Genomic DNA, 18,957 nt, shown 5'->3' on the forward strand with positions numbered 1-18,957 from the left:
TGAAATTATACTGTAGGAGGTTAAATTTGGCTTTATTTTTTAAAGCCAGTGACCAGAATAATGGTTACTTCACACCCAAGGTAATGAAAAAGAAGAGCATTTTATTCCACCTGCCACTCCAACAGTTGCTAGTTTCGAAAAAATGGTATGCCAGGATATTTACAAATTCAATAAATCTAATAAGTCTAACAAACAAAGGAATAATAATAATTTAACACAAAGTGAATCCAAATGTTTGAAAGAATTAATGACTAATAATGAAATTAGGGTTATGAAACCTGACAAGGGGGGTGGTGGTGGTGTATTCAACAATATGGACTATATTAATGAAATGCACAATATTTTATATGATTCTGGTAACTATGAAACTATTACTCTTAATGAAATTAATACAGGATACAAAAGAATTGATCTAGCTTTGGAGGAATATTTAATTGACAACAGAATTACCAGTGACATATATAACTATCTGAAAGTTGAATATCCTACATTGGCAACTATTATAGGCATTCCCAAGGTCCATAAGGATATTGTACACCCCCCCCTTTTAGACCTATAGTCTCAGGTAGCAAATCTAAAATCTACCCCTTCGGGGTAGTTATTGATAGATGGGTTAAGCCTATATACAATAAAATCCCACACCTAATTAAGGATTCATGGATGTTTTTAGCCCATCTTACCCCTGAAGTTTGGAGTAATGATCTAGTTTTCATTACTATAGATGTCATTGACTTGTTTTCTAGCATTCCTAAAGACATTGAATTATCATATTTTAGTAACAGTTTGAGAAAGTATTCTGACATGGAATGGGACCGCATATGTCTCATCACGGACATGATGGGAATGGTATTAGATTTTAATTTTATTTACTTTGAAGGTGAATACTTCAGACAAACCAGTGGGGGTAGCAATGGGAGCATCTCACGCTCCCATTTTTGCCAACCTGGTTATGTTGGAATGAGAGACAGAATACCTTTTTGGTTGTGAATTTTTTCAACATATTATATACTACACCAGATACCTGGATGATATGTTTTTGTTATGGAAAGGACCCACTGACAAGACTGAATTATTTATTAACTATATTAATAGCTCTAGTGAATTTCTCAAATTCACCCATAAAGTAAGTAATAGTGGTATAGCATACTTAGACACATATCAGCCATTCTGATGATGTTTTTTCATCACAAATATATAGGAAGGAAACATTTTCCAATGATTATTTGGAAATTTTCCAGTGACCATCCTCGGCATGTACTTAGAAATGTATTTAAAGGGCAGTGTATTAGAGCGGCCCGTATGTCTTCCACTACTGATATTATGAACAAAGAACTGGAATTCATCAAGTCTATGTTCTTAAACAGGGGATATCCTATTTCCCTATTGGTTAATGTTACTATGTATGTTAGGAACGAATGGGGAAAGAAATATCCCCCATTATTGGGTAGACAATTTATTAATAACAATAGTATATCTGTACCGGACGTATATAACAATAATCGGGTTTGTGTTTTGACATATTCACCACATGTACATTATATTAAGAACATTATCAGGAGACATTGGAATTTGATTACAGTAGAAGACGAAATAGAAACTATTTTAGGTAAACACCCATGTTTTGTTCATAAAACTGGAAAGAATATAAAGAGATTATTAGAAACCATTACAGATAAAAACAACAGTAAGAAGAAGAAATCTATTACCACTAGGAAGTGTGGGTCCTGTAAGCAATGCTATGCTATAAATGAAGTAGAGGGATGTAAGTTAGATGACATCAAAAGGACATGCATAAAATTTAGAGCAGGGAATTGTAACACTAAGAATATTGTTTATTTGGCCAAATGCATGACATGCCCCACTTTTTATATAGGGAAAACTGAGAGACAGTTTAAGCGACGCATTTATAACCGTCTATATAGCATTAAGGTCAAATATAAAAAAAATGCATTATATCGACATATCAATATAAGCGGAGCTACACATTTTTTTAAATTTGCTATTATTGACCATGTTGAAGTTTCAACATGTGGTGGTAATTGGAAAGCTCTTTTGGGCATGAAGGAAAGGAAATGGCAGATTTTAACTGACGCTATGAGGAAATCAGGCATTAATGACCATATTAGTATCAAGCCATTTTTGACTTTGGTACAATAGCTCAGTGTTACATATATTCACCAATTGTTTTTTTAACATAATTGTATTTAAATAACATCTAACCGTACTGGATGAGTTCAGTTATTTATTCATATGTTTAGTTGGTATATTCATGTACGTTGATATTTTATTAATTTAACAATTTAACAATTCTATTATTTTTAATAATTTAATAATTAATAATTTAATAACTAATTTTTTGTAGAAGTATATTCATATGTTAAATTGTTACATATTACACATATATTCTCTATAGTATATATTTTAAACAGGAGAAGTTTTAAAGAAGCTAGGTTGATATTATATGTGTATATATATATTTTTTGCAATTTCATTATTATGTAAATTAGGCATTTATTTATATGGTACATTGTAGTTAGCAGATTTGCATTTTTTTATTCATAGTACGCATTATGTAAGATCATGCAGGGAAATGTTCTTGAAATATTTTATAAATATTTTATAAATATTCCAGAAATATTTTTGAAATGTTTTTAGAAATATTTTTAGTAATGTCATTATTAATTTTTAGATAGTTCTTCGATATGTTCTTAGATACACAATTTTAGAGGTTACATAGAACATATTTAGGCATATATTCAGGTACTGTCTTTTTAAATCACAATTAATTTATTATTTTTTTGGCGCCAAAAAAGCTATTTATATGACTTTTTTACCAGTTTGAAATTGTTCTGATGAAGTCTGTATTACCAGATGAAAGCGCTTAACCGTTCGTTCACTTTGTATGCAAATTAGCGTTCATTAAAGTATTTTTTTGTTCCTGTCCGAGCCATGCTGCACATGTTGCTGTTTCATTTCTTGGATGGTTTTGGTGTCGTTTTGACATTTTTCTCAGTTGTTTTTCTTTGTTGTTGTTGTAAGTAAATTTATGAATTGCTATTTCTGAATATGGCTCACACAGGAATATGAAATGTTCAGTTAAGGTAAAAACCTGCATTAAAATTGAGACTTTATACAGTCTTACAGAGGAAAGGATGCAATGTTATTAAGGGGTTTACTTCTCTTGCAGCTGCAATATGGTAGGGTAGACATTGAGGCTGAAACTGGTCTGTGAAACCCGTGCGCTGGCCCAGCAATCAAGGAGCCTCAATCCTCACCACTAACACCAGAGAGGGCATCTCATATATGAGGAAAGGATAACAAATACAGACAGTAAAGTGCAATTTCCCTTAAGAGCACACAGAGATCACAGTCAGTCCGGGGTTGGTTGCTCCCTTGCTCCCCAGGTCCCCAATAAGACTCCCACTGGCACAGCTATAGGGTACAGATCTCAGCCTAGCTGGGCAAGCTAAAATCTCCAGCACCCTCTCTGTCCAACCAGTGTTTCGTGTCCCTGCCCAAGTAGCTGACACGTACACTTTGAGATAAGAGGTTATACAACCACACAGACACTTCTGGGAAAGGCTGGCACAGGTTCTCCAGCTGTGCCCCTTTTATTCAGACTATACGGTAGTAATTACTGCCACCGCCCAGCTAATACTTATCAGCTACTCAAAGGCCCTTAAAAGGGTGTCCAATTATTACTGTGCAATATTAATATCCATTTGGTAGTACAGCCCAGGGCTAAAGCTATTAGAGTGGCCTGGAAAGTAAACTCTATAAATATGCAATGTACTCCAGAGCTTAACTTATCTCTACACAAACTAGCCAGTTAAAAGGTTTTAAAATATTTAATAATAAATAATTAAAACCACAAGACAATACTTTTTACTATACAGAGCTAGTCAAAAGTTCAGAGATCACACAGAAATAACTTAAAATAAATCAGTAGTACAGTTCTGACATCACAGAAAAACACAATCTAATCTTTCTATAGTTTTTAGCTATCTGTACAAGAAAACACAAGTCTAAGATAACTTGCACAAGACAACAGACAGAGTGCTGATGAGTTGGATATCAAGACAAAAATGCTTACTAATCTCTGGTTCTCACTGTTGAAACTGCTATTGCAGTTCTGATAAACATTACATCATCTTTTTACACTTCCCTGGTGTTCCCAGGTTGACATAAACTGTATTTACATTCTATTAAACTTAGAGCAATAAAGGACATTCCACATGTAAATTCTGGTCATTAACTTTAGCCTTAAAACAATAGGCAGAAAGCCTTCATTTAGCCGGACTGGAGCAGACTTGTAAAATATCAAAGGCAGTGAAGAAATAATTTTAATTTCAAAGGACCAATAAGAAATGCTTGACTTAGCTTTCTTTGCAACCCCAGGCTCCATCTTAGCAACTTGGCATTTTGCTGACTGGCTCTGTTTAACCATGTTAGAGGGTCATGATCTGTCATAACAGTGAATTTTCTTCTATACAAATAAGGCTGAAGTTTTTGCAGTGCCCACACTAGGGCTAGACATTCCTTTTCTACTGCTGCATAGCATTCCTCCCTGGGTTGCAGCCTACAACTGAGATAAACCACTGGGTGCTTTTCCCCCTCTGAAGAAATCTGGCTAAGTACAGCCCATGGCTTGAAGCATCCACCTGCACAACAAATTATTTGCTGTAATCTGGAGTGGCTAATGCAGAGGGTCCTCCACAAAGCTTCTTTACGCTTCTAGAATGCCTGCTCACATGCTGGGGACCACACTACCTTATCTGGCCTGTTCTTCCTTGTCAGGTCTGTGAGAGGAGCAGCTATGGTACTATAACTGGGGACGAACTTTCTGTAGTACCCTGCTGTCCCTAAAAATGCCCTCACCTGCTTTTTAGTAAAAAGTGCAGGCCATGCCTGAATAGCTTCCACTTTGGCAGGTTCTGGCCTTATCTTAACACTTCCCACTCTATGTCCTAGGTAGGAGACCTCTGCCATACCCACCTGACATTTGCTCGGCTTAATGGTCAACCCTGCCCTCTGTAGCCTGCCCAGCACCTCCCTGACATGCTGAAGGTGCTCTGAGGAATGGCTGTAGATAACAATATCATCTAGATAAGCAAGAGCAAACCCTCCTGCTAGGATATTATCTACCAGCCTCTGGAAAGTCGCTGGGGCATTCTTCATCCCAAAGGGCATCTTTGTAAACTCATACAAGCCAAACGAACTCACAAAGGCTGACTTCTCTCTAGCACTGGGAGTCAAGGGCACCTGCCAGTAACCCTTGTTAAGATCAATGGCTGTAAGATACTTAGCCCCACTCAGCTGCTCTAGGGCCTCATCTGTCCTAGGCATGGGGTAAGCATCTGACTCTGTGTGACTATTTAATTTCCTGCAGTCCACACAGAACCTTGTGCTGCCATCCTTCTTTGGCACCAGCACCACTGGGGAGGCCCAGGGACTGTTGGACTCTTGAATCACCCCTAGTTCCAACATCTCCTGTACCTCTTCTCTCCTCAGGCACTCTATAAGGGGCCTACCTAATACGCCTTTGGGGTCCTATATCCACCTGGTGCTGCACCAGGTGGGTACACCCTGGTTTCCCAGTGAACATGTCCCCAAATTCCTGTAACACTGCTCAGATTTCTCGAACCTGGGTAGGAGACAGCTGCTGAGACACTGCTGTCCCTTCCACTGAGGTGTCAGCCCAAGCCTCAATGAGGAGATCAGTCCCCAGGATCTCCCTCAGACTCCTCCTGCAATCCACTGCAAATGCTCAGCACAAGGGCCTCCCTATCATGGTAAGGTTTTATCCTATGAGCCCATGAGTTCCCTGAGCCTTGTTCTGAGGTTTAGGACGTATGCCACAACAGACTCCTTGTGAGACTGTCTCTCACCTTCCAACTCATCTCAAATTAAATCTAGAGGTCCCCTCACCCTATGGCCATACAGCAACTCAAGGGGTGAAAACCCCTGTGGATTCCTGGGGAACTTCTCTGTACACAAACAACCAATGGGGCAAATATTTGTCCCACTCCCTCTTAAACTGATCTGCAAATGTCCCTAGCATGGACTTGATTGTAGAGTTTAACCTCTCAACAAAATCATTAGTCTGGGGATGGTAAGGGGTGGTCTTCATATGCTTCACCCCACAGGACTTCCACAGACAAGCCAGCAGGTCTCACATGAAATTGGCATCTCTGCCAGTCAGTATTTATTTTGGGAAACCTCCCCTGCTGAAAATCTCTAGCAAAGCATTTGCCACCTTCTCTGCCTCAAAGGAGGACAAAGCCACTGCCTCAGGGTATCATGTAGCATAATCCACTACCACTAGGACATACATTTTCTCTGTGGAACTTGGGGTACTCAGAGGACCCACAATATCCATAGCTACCCTCTGAAATGGTTCCTCAATCACAGGCAAAGGCATCAAAGGAGCTCTCACCTTGTCTCCTGCCTTGCCTACCTTTTGGCACTGCTCACAGGTCCTGCAGTACCCTGTTACATCTCTGGAAATTCCAGGCCAATAGATGTTCTGCATAATACGCCTCTTTGTTTGCTTTATGCCCAATATGACCTGCAAAGGGAATATCATGGGCTATGGCTAGAAGCGCCTGATGGTAGGCTCTAGGCACTACCAACTGCTGTACTCCCTCACCTTCTAGCCCTCCCTCAGGGTTCCACTTTCTGCATAGTAACCCTTTGTCCTAGTATACACATCCCCCCTTTCCTTGTGAATCAGGTGCCTCACTAGCTACCTGCCTCAGGCCTTGCAATGTAGGGTCTGACAGCTGAGCCTGTCTCAACCCTCTCCTTGTAACCCTTTCCAGCTCCCCTTCCACAGGAAGTCTGGCATCCTCTGAAAGTGGTGCCTCACTGTCAGCCTGGGTACTACTACTCACCTCTACCTTTGCAGTCACTCTGTCCAAGGGACCATCAGTACCCACAAGCAGCTGTGGCTCACCTTCAGTGTCACTGCTACTGAGTAGTTCCCTCCCTTTAGTAACCACCTCAGCAGTCCAGGCTGCAAGTATGCAGTCTGTCTGGGTATCCCCCCAAGCTACCAGACCCACATGCTTGTCTCCTAGCCTCACTGTATGTAACTGCATAAGCACATGGTACTGCCGCATCCAAATCCTTCCCTCTCAGGACATCTGCAGGATCATGGTTTAGTACCCTGTTGTCTCAAGACAACCTACTATTGGCATTTTGTCTTTCCCACTTACTGGCTCCCTCAACTTTGGTTCCTCCCCTTGCCTCCATGGACACCTGTATGCCACAAGGCCCCACTGGTTGCATTCAAAACATTTAACCCTAGCTCCTGGACTGTACCTGGACTAGTGGCTTCCCCTGCTACTGGCAGATTCTGCTGTGGCAGTCTGTGCTGCTCACCATGGGTTCCTTTAGACCCATGAAGAGTACTGGGGGGTCCACTCCCTGTGCAGGGCTGCCCTGCTTGCCAGGTATAGGTCTCCCATCTTCCCCAACTTATCTGAAGTAGCACATAGTCTATCAGCTAACCAAATCCTCATGTCCTCAGGCAAAGTGCTAAGGGCTTGTTCCTTCACCAAAAGGTCTGCCAGCCCTTCAAAAGTGGTGACCTGACATCCACTCACCCACCTATGGAAATAAGTGCTCAATTCAGCAACATATTCACACACACTTTCATCTGCCTTGTGTTTATGCTCAGGAAACATTTTCCTATAGGTTTCAGGTGTTAGCTTAAACAGTTCTAAAAGACATTTCTTTACAGCAGTATAATCAAAACATGAAACGTCAGACATTTTAGCTAATGCAGTTACAGCTTTACCATGGAGTAAGGGGGTCATGAACCGTACCCAGAGCCCTTGGTCAACTTCATACTGTTTGCATACCCTCTCAAACATATGAATGTAACTATCAAAATTTTCCCCCTCTTTAAACTGCGGAAGAAATTTACTGACCATTTGTGCTTCTGGGGTCCAGTTACTCCCTTGCCCATTACCTCCATGACTCTGGCGAAGCGTCAGCATCTCCTTCTCATGCTGCCTCTGTCTCTGTTGTTCCTCAGCTTTCAGATGTAACAGTTTCTCATTCTCCTCAGCCTGCAAACATCGCAGTCTCTCATTTGCTTCTAATTCCAAACGCCTGGCCTCCAACTCAAGTTTCTTTAGCTCCAATTGGATATTTTAGTCCACTGCAGAAAAGTTGAGCTGTCCATTCTCCGAGGGAATTATATCTCCACTCCCAGTCTGATTGTCCTCCTGGTTGCTGTTTTCTGATGCAGCTATAACCAAGGTTGCAATCAGGTCTGCCTTAGTCAGGTTATCATGCACCAATCCCCTAGCCTGGCACATCTCTGCCAGCTGGCTCCTTGTCAGCTTTCCATACTCCTCTGCTGACATGCTGCCTGCTCACCCTGACTACCTAAGCTAACAAAAGAAATAAAACAATTGTGATCTGAATTTTGAGTATTCACTGTGTGGCTGTTTTAGAGTACAAAACACCTTCAAAGCTCACTGAACACAAGCTACATGATTCACTCTACTCACACCATTAGAAGCCAATTAGTATTTGACAACTAATTAATATGTGATGTGGATATCCCACCGCTGCCAAAAAATTAATATGTGTGGATATCCCAACCACTGCCACCAATTAATATGTGTGGATATCCCAACCACTGCCACCAATTAATATGTGATGGATATCCCAACCACTGCCACCAATTAATATGTGACGCCCGTGCCCTGGCCTAGCAATCAAGGAGCCTCGATCCTCACCACTAACACCAGAGAGGGCACCTCATATATGAGGAAAGGATAACAAAAGCACACAGTAAAGTGCAATTTCCCTTAAGAGCACACAAAGATCCAAGTCAGTCCGGGGCTGGTCGCTCCCTTACTCCCCAGGTCCCCAGTAAGACTCCCCACTGGCACAGCTATAGGTTACAGATCTCAGCCTAGCTGGGCAAGCTAAAATTTCCAACACCCTCTCTGTCCAACCAGTGCTTTGTGTCCCTGCCCAAGTAGCTGAGACAGACACACACACACACACACACATTGAGATAAGAGGTTTTACAACCACACAGACACTTCTGGGGAAGGGTGCCACAGGTTCTCCAGCTGTGCCCCTTTTACCCAGACTATACGGTAGTAATTACTGCCACCACCCAGCTAATACTTATCAGCTACTCAAAGGTCCTTAAAAGGGTGTCCAATTATTACTGTGCAATATTAATATCCAATTGGTAGTACAGCCCAGGGCTAAAGCTATTAGAGTGTCCTGGACAGTAAACTCTGTAAATATGCAATGTACTCTAGAGCTTAACTTATATCTACACAAACCAGCCACAGTTAAAACGTTTTAAAATATTTAATCATAAATAATTAAAACCACAAGACAATACTTTCTCCTATACAGTGCTAGTCAAAAAAGTTCAGAGATCACACAGAGATACTTAAAATAAATCAGTACAGTTCTGACATCACAGAAAAACAGTCTAATTTTTCTATAGTTTCTAGCTATCTCTAAAAGAAAACACAAGTCTAAGATAACTTACATAAGACAACAGGCAGAGTGCTGATGAGTTGGATATCAAGACAAAAATGCTTACTAATCTCTGGTTCTCACTGTTTAAATTGCTATTGCAGTTCTGATAAACATTACACCATCTTTTTACACTTTCCTGGTGTTCCCAAGCTGACAGAAACTGTATTTACATTATTTTACACTTAGAGCAATAAAGGACATTCCACATGTAAATTCTGGTCATTAACTTTACTTTAGCTTTAAAACAATAGACAGGAAGCCTTCATCTAGCCAGACTGGAGCCGACTTGTAAAACATCAAAGGCAGTGATGAAATAATTTTAATTTCAAAGGACCAACAAGAAATGCTTGACTTAGCTTTCTTTACAGCAGATGGCAATGTTGCCACATTGTTTTAAGTTCAACATTCATATTTTCAAATGATAGAATTATCTGCACAATTCTATCTGGCTAGGCTGGCAGCCTTCACCCATCTCTACCAGTCTTCACATGGTCTACAGGAATTTACTTGCTATTACTATCATAGTATTAACGTGACTGTATTACCACTACAGGGTATATACCTATTCGTAGATAGCCATCTTTCATCCGTTGATACTTGGGTGTTATCCCTACACCTTCAGGCATGGCTTCCTTTTCAGACTGAGGATTCTAAAAGGAGAAAAATATATGCAATCAAAATGATCAAAATATCACCAAACGCTAGATACAAAAGTTAAAATATTAACTAGCAAATTTTAATGTTTCCAAAATAAAACAAAAATATTTAACACATACGAGAATATATTTTTTTCTAAGTGTTTTTTGCCCCTCTTATCTTTTAACCCTTGAGACTTAATCAGCCACTCTCCTATTAACTCCTCCAATCCACCACAGCTACCTGCATTGTACATCCCCTCATGGAGGTCCCCCTTTTTCTGGTGAGGGCTACTGTTGTAGTGACTTCGCTCTCTGATGGGTAGGTGTCTAACTCTGACAGGTGGGTGTCTGGGGAAGGTTAAAGCATTCCAGCTAATGTTTATTAACAAGGCAGCTATGAAGTGTGGTTTGGTTATCCCCACCCCCACCACAGACATCTCATGTCACTGTTCCAGGGCCACTTTCACCTCAACAGTCAATGATGATGTAGCTTTACCCTCCTAGACTAAGACCATCCACATTTAAGGCTGGACTTAACAGTCCCCACGACTGAAAAATGATATACAAGCCTTTACAATACAACCAGTACACTGTAGTGAGGACAACAATTTTCAGTTAAGCCCCTTCCCTGTAACTGACTTGTGCACTTGCATCAGCACAAGGGCCTACAATGCACATGTAAAGAGTGAAGGCTACAGTGAATGGCTGCATTCTGAATATCTATTCCTCCACTAGGAACCAACACTGAACTGGGTTAGAATCCCATGACAGGCAAGCTGGCAATGTCTACTTACTACTTCCCTCCCTGAGTACTCCATGAACTGGACCACTCCATATCAAATTACCTGCTCCATCGCCAGGGATTTATCCCTCTGTCCCACACAGCCTGCAGTACCACGAGAATATTTTGAACTTATGTTGTAGAATTTGTGATAGAGGTCAACTTCTGAAGCATAAAAATAAGTAGTGCACCTCTATGAACCCTGGCTCAATGGAACCCTGCAATGCAGTAAAATGGATCCAAACATGAAAAACAAGAGGTTATACTTTAAAGGTCAAGTTAATGTGAAGTATGAAGGAAAACTTCCACAATACTTTACAGAACATTAGTTAATGGAACTAATAAATATTTTTATTTCACAGTGCTGGTAGTGTTTATAAGTCCCAATTCAGAAAATGGCCAGTCATACATACCCAGATTAGAGCTACTTCACAAGACCAGATGGACATTCTCCCTAGCAAGTAATGCCAAAGAAAACTAGGCAATGTCACTGCAATCTGGACTGACAACATTTGTGTGACATGTTCACCTTGCCCTTTCTAAGATGGAAATTAAAAGATGTACAAATCTAAAAAATTCATACCAAGACTCTGACCTAAAATATACAAAAACACAAATTGTTAATGCTATGTGTTTGTCTTCTAAACTCTCTTTGTCTATCTGGCACTTTAACAGGTTTTCTCTCATCAGACTGACTATTAAATGGTGAAGCTCCAAGTAATTAAGAACAATGAATGATTCTAAGCAGTTCAGTTTTGAAAACTGAAAGACAAGGCAAACGGAGACAGAGTAGGGTAGACACACACAAAACAGAGGCTCAAAGATTGTAGTGTAGATTTAAGCTTGTTGATGTGCAGAATTAACAATGTTAAAAGATGCTACGTATCTGATCTCTTATACTAATGCAGCATATGACAGATGCAGAAACTGCATTGAAAAATGTCACAAGTATTATGACTAACGGTAGGATTAGTAAAGCTACATACTTTCCCTGCTAAAATAAAAATGTTAGATGCCAAGTAGGCAGAAAAGCATTATTTAGCAAATGAGGCACCCAAAATAAGGTATCCATCCCTCTTATTTGCAGATGAAGCAGTACAGTGAGGCATTCCAATCAAAAGAGAGTCAAATGGGAGGCGGAGCTGGCAGAATCATGGTGACAGGGTGGAGTGCTCTGACTCCTGAGATTTTTCCTTAGCTAAAAAAAAATCCATGCTTTCAGGACCCTTTCTGTTTGTTTTGAATTTGTTTCCTCCACTCTCTGTGCCACATTTGTTAAATTAAAATACATTTGTTAAATTAAAAGAACTGCTGAATTTTGGAAAGGTCTCAGCATTTCTTTCAAATGCACATCAAAAACAATTTCTGAACCTCCGAAGATGTGGGACCAAAAACTGGATTCTTTGAGTACCTAACTAAGTACTGACTGACCAAGGAAATGAAGACTTTAGCAGCTAAACATTTTGTAGATATTTAAGCACTCACAGCTAAATGTGAATTTCTGTATTCCATGGCAACATTAAATTCCACAGCAATACAGGCACAATGTTAGAGTGAAGAGAGTGAAAGAGATCTGGTCATGCTGTGAGAGCATTTGGACAACCTGGAAAACTGCCAAAAATAGAATAACTTCAATCTACTTGGTCTGCAAGAAGGCTCGGAAAGTCCTGACATTATAGGATTCCATCAGCACCAGCTTCCCCAAGCTTACGGTTTGAAAGCGTCTACAACAATTGAGAGTGCCCATCATCTAGTAAGAACAAAGTTGGCAATATCCATGCCTTTGCACCATATCATTTTTCACCTCCTGAGTTATGTGGAAACTTTGATAGTATCTTCTTATAGTAGAACAATCTTACATGTGCAACATCTTAACTTATTTTAAATTTCCAGCGATCCTGCTTATATCATTGAAAGGAGAGAAACAATCCTTTCAATCAGCTGATCAAGCACTTGCATTCTTACGTCTATCCCACTCAGTAGTGTCTAAACAAACTGTGACCCTTCTAAGTGTGTCCAGTATGAAAACTGAAGGGACAGTGCAAGAAAAGGCCACTGCAGATCAGCCCTCTCAATCCAAGATATCAACTCTACCTGGTAAAGACGCAGCTATCCAATCTGACTTGAAATCCTTAGGGAAGAATTTTAAGGACAAGATCTCACAGCTTAAAGTAGTACCTTCTCCAGATCATCAGGTGCATAATGGTGCAGCCAGACAGCTATTAATGGTCCCAGTTGAAAATAGATTTATGTCCCTCTCAGCGGCAGGATCGGAAGACGACCATACACTTAGCAGAGTACAGTACAAGGAGAATGACTTGACAGATTCCACTGAACCAGGGCCTTGCAATACCACATTTACAGGCAGTAAACTTGTTTTTCACTGGAACAATACTAAGAGTATCTGGTCCTCGGGGAGGCTCTGTGACAATCAAACCAACCAAAGAGAGTTAAACCTAAGGGTCAGAAGACATGATTAGAATGTTAAGAGGATTCTGGCTATAACTCGATTCTTCAGGTGCAACTTGGGAATAGCCCTACTCACCCAAGACAATGGACTTGAGAGAGTACAGAGCTTGTTGCTGAATACACAGCATGCTATTTGAACAAGAACCGTTGGCTAATTTACAATACACTGGCAGTTAGCTGCCATTTGTCAGGGAGTTTCACCGATATTTTATATTTTGAATTCATTCTTGTTCACAGGTTCTTTTTCTTGGTTTAATTCCTTCTTAGCTTTCTCACTGATGTTTATGATATCATGAGTGTATTAACCTTGATTGTTAGGAACTGGGCTACAAACTAAAGCAGAATGTGCTTTCTAATTGCATCAAAAGGGGTATTATGATATAGTGTTGTTGCAGGAAGTCAAAATAGAATGTAAACAGTCTATGTGCCTTAGGGGGTTGTCTAAGTGCCTAATAATTAAAAGCCTATCCTGCTTCTCTAAGAGAGGCATGGCACTGCTCACACACCCCAACTTACAATGGCAGGTATTGGAAGAGCAATAAAACTCTGAGGGTAGACTGATTCTTAAGGTGAAGATCTGTGAAGGACCATTAATTTAATTCTCCATTTATGGCCCTAATACTGATGCACCCATCTTTTTTTCTAGTTTCTATGCCTCATTACAAACCTTTAAACCACAGCAAGCTCAGACTAACTGTGGGTGACTTTAATATAGTTCTGAACTCAAATTTAGACTGTTCTAACCCCAGGGCTGAGAGCCATATTAGAGCACAAGGCATTTTATATACTGCACTGGAATCTTTCAAACTGAAGGACATCTGAAAACATATTCACCCTACTGAGCAGGCTTTAATTTTATTACTCTTTCTGGTAATGGTAGTACAAGAAAAATTCTTTCGGCTGTCTTATACTTCAATCTGTGATGTTTCTGATTTGCAAACAGTGTCTTGCCCTTTTTCCAACCAACATGGTGTAAAAATGGTCATAAACTGGAACCCTAGATATGGGCTAGCAGATAGAAGATGGGGGATAGACCCCCTTATTTTAGAGGATCTAGACACCAGTTTATAAAAACCGAAGTATCTGCTTCCCTTAGATGTAGTCCGCTAAGTAGCATTATAACCTACACATAGTAGGAATCTTTTAAACTTAACCTTAGACATATATATGCTGCAGCTAAAGCGAACCTTTTAGGGGGTACAGATTGTCATGTTGAGAAGTTGGAAACAAGTCATTATAGCTTCTGCTAATGTCAAGAGAGCTCACTTTAGAGATATTTTACAACAGTATAGACCAGTGGTGCACAACCTATTTGTGGGGAGGGCCACTACATGAATTCTTAGTGCATCTGCGGGCCACCTCAAAATATAGTAAGTCGTTACGAGTTAATAGGTACAGGTGACTGGCATTTTTATTCATGAAACTGCCTGTTTTCTACATCAACTTTGTGTTTAACTTTATTCTGGCTTGCAGCCATGACTTATTACAATCTCCTGCAGAAAGTTACTACTGTTTACAGACTACAAGTTATAAACAACAAAAAAGAGTTACTTCCGCAGCTAAAATTAGAGGTGGTTGCAACTGCAGTCAATTAGGTAAGTAAGCACATGCTGGAAAGTTTGTGTGACTGGAGTAAGGCATAGCATTTTTTCACTTAAAATTTTTTAGTTACTCTCTGGGGGCTGGATGGTGTTGTGTCGAGGGCCGGATTTGGCCCTGAGGCCGGGCATTGTTCACCACTGGTACAGACTTTTGCAAAAGCAACTGAATGAATGCTTAGTAGACCAATTGCAAATGTAAAGACGGGGCTTGCAAGAATAGGTCCAGAAAGGAAAAAAACACACAAGAAAGTTGTTTGCCTTTAGACTTAAATATAGACGAGCCAATACTAAGAGTGGCTGCCTTTGAGATAAACACTGGAATACAGTCACCGACTTAAAAGCCATTAACAAGTTATTTTTCTCTTGCTATTATATGCTCTATGCAGACATGGGGGTGCAATGAATCCTCTTGTTCCAGGACTGACATTATGACATCTTTAGATATTCCCTTCCCTCAATTAGATAACACTTGTAAGATGAAGTTGGGGAAATGTTTCTCTGTATGAGAGATATCACCACCTATGTATCTCACCCAATAAGGGAAGGCCCCTGGTCCACTTAAACTATTGAAGGATCAGCTATTGCCAATCTTAACTAATTTACTTAATACTATTAAGACTTTAGGGTCCATGCCCTTGTCTCTGAATGAATCATGTACTGTTCTTCCTAAAGCATGTGTTATGTAAGGTTATGGCTCATGTTTATTCTTCACAAAATGCAAATTGACTTGTAGTTTCTTCAAAAATGAGTCAAATAAAATTTATAATATGTTTATGTCAAAGGAAAACTGAAAAACAGATGCATGATTATGCAAGATATAGTTTCAGATAAGTAGTAGCTTTATATTTCAAGTGTCTTACAACTGCATTCTCTCTGTAGTGTACTGAGATAACTGAAGGCAAAGTATGTGCTGAAGGAGTTAAGGGAAGTTTATGTTATGTAAGTGTCCAGTATTAGTGGAAACCAGATCAATCAACAGTACGCTCAGGCTGGGGGATGAGTCTTTGCAAGGATGTCTATGCGACAGTATGTACTGGTACCAAATGTTACAAAGTTGCAAGCTAATAACTCTTAAGCAACAGGTGGTCTATGTTTTAAAAAGGCATATATGTGAAGTTCTCACACGAATCTCTATGCGAGGATCACTGTTACATAAATTATTAAAAAAATTTGATTTGCTAAAAGCAATGTAACATCAGAGTTCTGTATGCATGGAATAGATGAGAAAAAGTATAAAAAATAAACTTATCCTTTATTTATTTTACATGTGTTTACCAGGGATGTCAGACTGGACCAGTGGCCCTTTTTCAGAGGAGGCCCGGGGAGAGAAGCTCCATTACACAAACACATTACAAACAATACAAGAAATCAATAACTATCAAGAATACATACCTTAGGAAAATATAGGTAGTAAATAGTTTATAATTAAACAGTAAAATTTCACAGAGTATTAGAAAGTGTCAAAAAAAGAAAGCTAACAAAAACTAGCATGAAATAAGCTTGTGCCATCAAAGATAAATGACTGATCATGGTATTGGTGGTAAATATTTATGAGATGCATGTATGGTATATGAGCAATAATATGGTTGATTGTTGCCCTGCTAGTGTTACTTGTTCTAAACAGTGATAGCTAAGGCAATACTGAGGTGAAGTACAAGAAGGGGGGAATATGATGAAACTGTAGGAAGCTTGAGATAGGTAGTGAGAAATTGGAATTCCATGAAAGATGGGATAGTTTGGGTGTTAGAATTTAGTAAGGGAAAAGATATTTTGGTTGTAAGAACAAGGAAGGACAGAATGATCAGCCTGGATTAGTGCAGGAGCAAAGCCAGTTTTGGTTAGGTGTTCTTAAACAGTATTTTAAATCTGGATACGTTGTTAGTGTACTCGAATTTAGTATTGTCTGGTGCATGGAACTCCAGGACTTAGATATTTGGTGAGACAACACAGAGTTACCCTAACAATTATTAGATTTAGTTACTTTGAGTAGTAGTTTGTAGTTGTTTGTGGGAGGAACTTAGTGGCCTACCATTTGAGTAGGGCTGCACTACGTTATTGAGTGCTGGACAGTTGTCTGGATGGTGGAAGATGGAATGAATAAAAGTTAGTTGGTTGAGGGATAGGAGATTGGGTAGCTCAATCCAATTTAGTTTATAAAGTGCTTTGCAGTAATATGATCTGTAAGGGAGCTTAGTAGCAAATCTTGCAATTTTATTACAGCAGGACTCCAGTTTGTTTAAAAATGACTTTCTGAGCTTATGAATATTGTTGAGGCATATAGATGGGTAGAGAGTAGATGAGTGCTAGCTATGGAATGTCTAGTGGCCTCGGTTAGGTATGGCCTGATTCGGTACAGTAAATCTAGCTTAATGAGGACCTTTTTGATAGTTAAGGCGAGGTGCTTGCCAAATGTTAGGTTGTCAGTTGTGACTGCAAGGAGTCTGGTGTGCTGGACAAGCTCAATTTTAGTTTTACTGACTGAGTAGATGGTGAAGGTGGGGAGAGTTATCAGGAACTTTGCTATTAGTGAAGCGCATTAGCTTTGTTTTATTTGGAGTGAGTATGAGTTGACAGTCTGAGAAGTATTTTTCAGTGTCTTGGAAAGACTGCTGGATTGTTTGTAGGAGTTATGGTAGGGAGGGAGCTGAACATATGAGGGAAGAGTCATATGCGTACTGAAAGATGGTTGCATGATGGGTGGCAGCGCTGAGCCTGTTGGTGAATATGGTGAAGAGCAATGAACTGAAGATTGAGTCTTGGGGTACTCCTACTGAGACCGGTAATTAGGTGAAGAGTTCATATTGCCACTTAACTGCCTGCTGGCGGTCAGTTAAGTAGCTGAGAAACCAGAAGAGGTCTGGCTGGGCTAGGTTTAAGAATGCTAGCTCATTAAGTAGCTTTTGGTGGGATACTGTAGCAAAGGCCTTAGACATATCAACAAAGATACACAAGACGAGCTGGATGTCATTTCTAAGCTGGTTGATTGAGTCTGTAAAACTAACAAGGGCAGTGGTTGTACTGTGTTTAGGTCTGAAGCCATGTTGAGATGCAGATAGGAGATTATTGCTTAGTAGACAGTTGAGGAGTTGTCTGTGTATGCATTTTTCAAGAATCTTGGCTATGGGAGGTAGGAGGGTGGTTGGCCTGTAGTTTGAGAACTCAGTACAGGAGCCACCTTTGTGAAGAGGGATGATGCAAGAGACTTTTCAGGATTTGGGGATGCACTGCTCAGCAATGGAAATGTTTATTAGGAGAGAGATGGGTTAGGATATGGCATCTACTGCTAGCTTTAGAAATTTACTGGGGAGTTGGTCAGCTGTGAGGGAGGAGGGCTTACGTTTACTCTTGGAGAATGATGTGAAAATTTAAGTAGGCACTCTCCCAGCAATGTTTATGGAATAAACAAGTACTTTGCATATCTGAAGCATTACTCTTGACTGATACTAAAAGGTAAAACTCTATTATTTATTTGTGAACTTTAACATTTGGTGCCTTAAGACTCAAACTCTGAACTCTGGTATTACTGTGGGGCACTGTGGAATAAATTACACAGCCCAGAAAACTTCTGTGACTTCCACGCCACTTTGTCAGATTCAAATACCTAACTATTCAGGCTGTGCAATGGGGAAAAATGGATTTGTGGAAAATACTTTTTTCTCTCTTAGATAATTGTAGTTAAAAGAGTGGAATGAGTGAATAACTGTTTTGCTGAATGACTGAGTTTGCCTGTTAGGTACATGTACTGTCATAGTAGCAGGACCTCACAGGAAATAAGGAAACGTTTATTAATGTGTTTGCGCATACAACAAAAGAGAAAATTAACACATGCAGGCACCTTGTGTTGAAGGCAGTACCCTTGAGACTAAAAGGTAAGAGGCATGAGACATGTTTTGTGTTGTTTAAGGTATGAGTGAAAAAAAAAAGTTAAGTCAAATTCATGAGCCTG

The 18,957-nt window shown here is 39.8% G+C and overlaps 1 protein-coding gene across 3 annotated transcripts in view; it reads right to left on the reverse strand.

The window, feature by feature from the left end:
• Positions 1 to 18,957, reverse strand: part of MGAT4B (alpha-1,3-mannosyl-glycoprotein 4-beta-N-acetylglucosaminyltransferase B) — a 1,742,611-nt gene that overhangs the window by 98,668 nt on the left and 1,624,986 nt on the right. For all 3 annotated transcript variants that reach the window (XM_044069458.1, XM_044069462.1, XM_044069459.1), the window contains exon 13: positions 10,085 to 10,172. In XM_044069458.1, coding sequence (XP_043925393.1) covers positions 10,085 to 10,172 — 88 coding nt within the window. The remainder of the gene's footprint in view (positions 1 to 10,084; positions 10,173 to 18,957) is intronic.

Source organism: Protopterus annectens, chromosome 4.part0, assembly GCF_019279795.1.
Source record: "Protopterus annectens isolate FY-2018-M chromosome 4.part0, PAN1.0, whole genome shotgun sequence".
Lineage (NCBI taxonomy): Eukaryota > Metazoa > Chordata > Ceratodontiformes > Protopteridae > Protopterus > Protopterus annectens.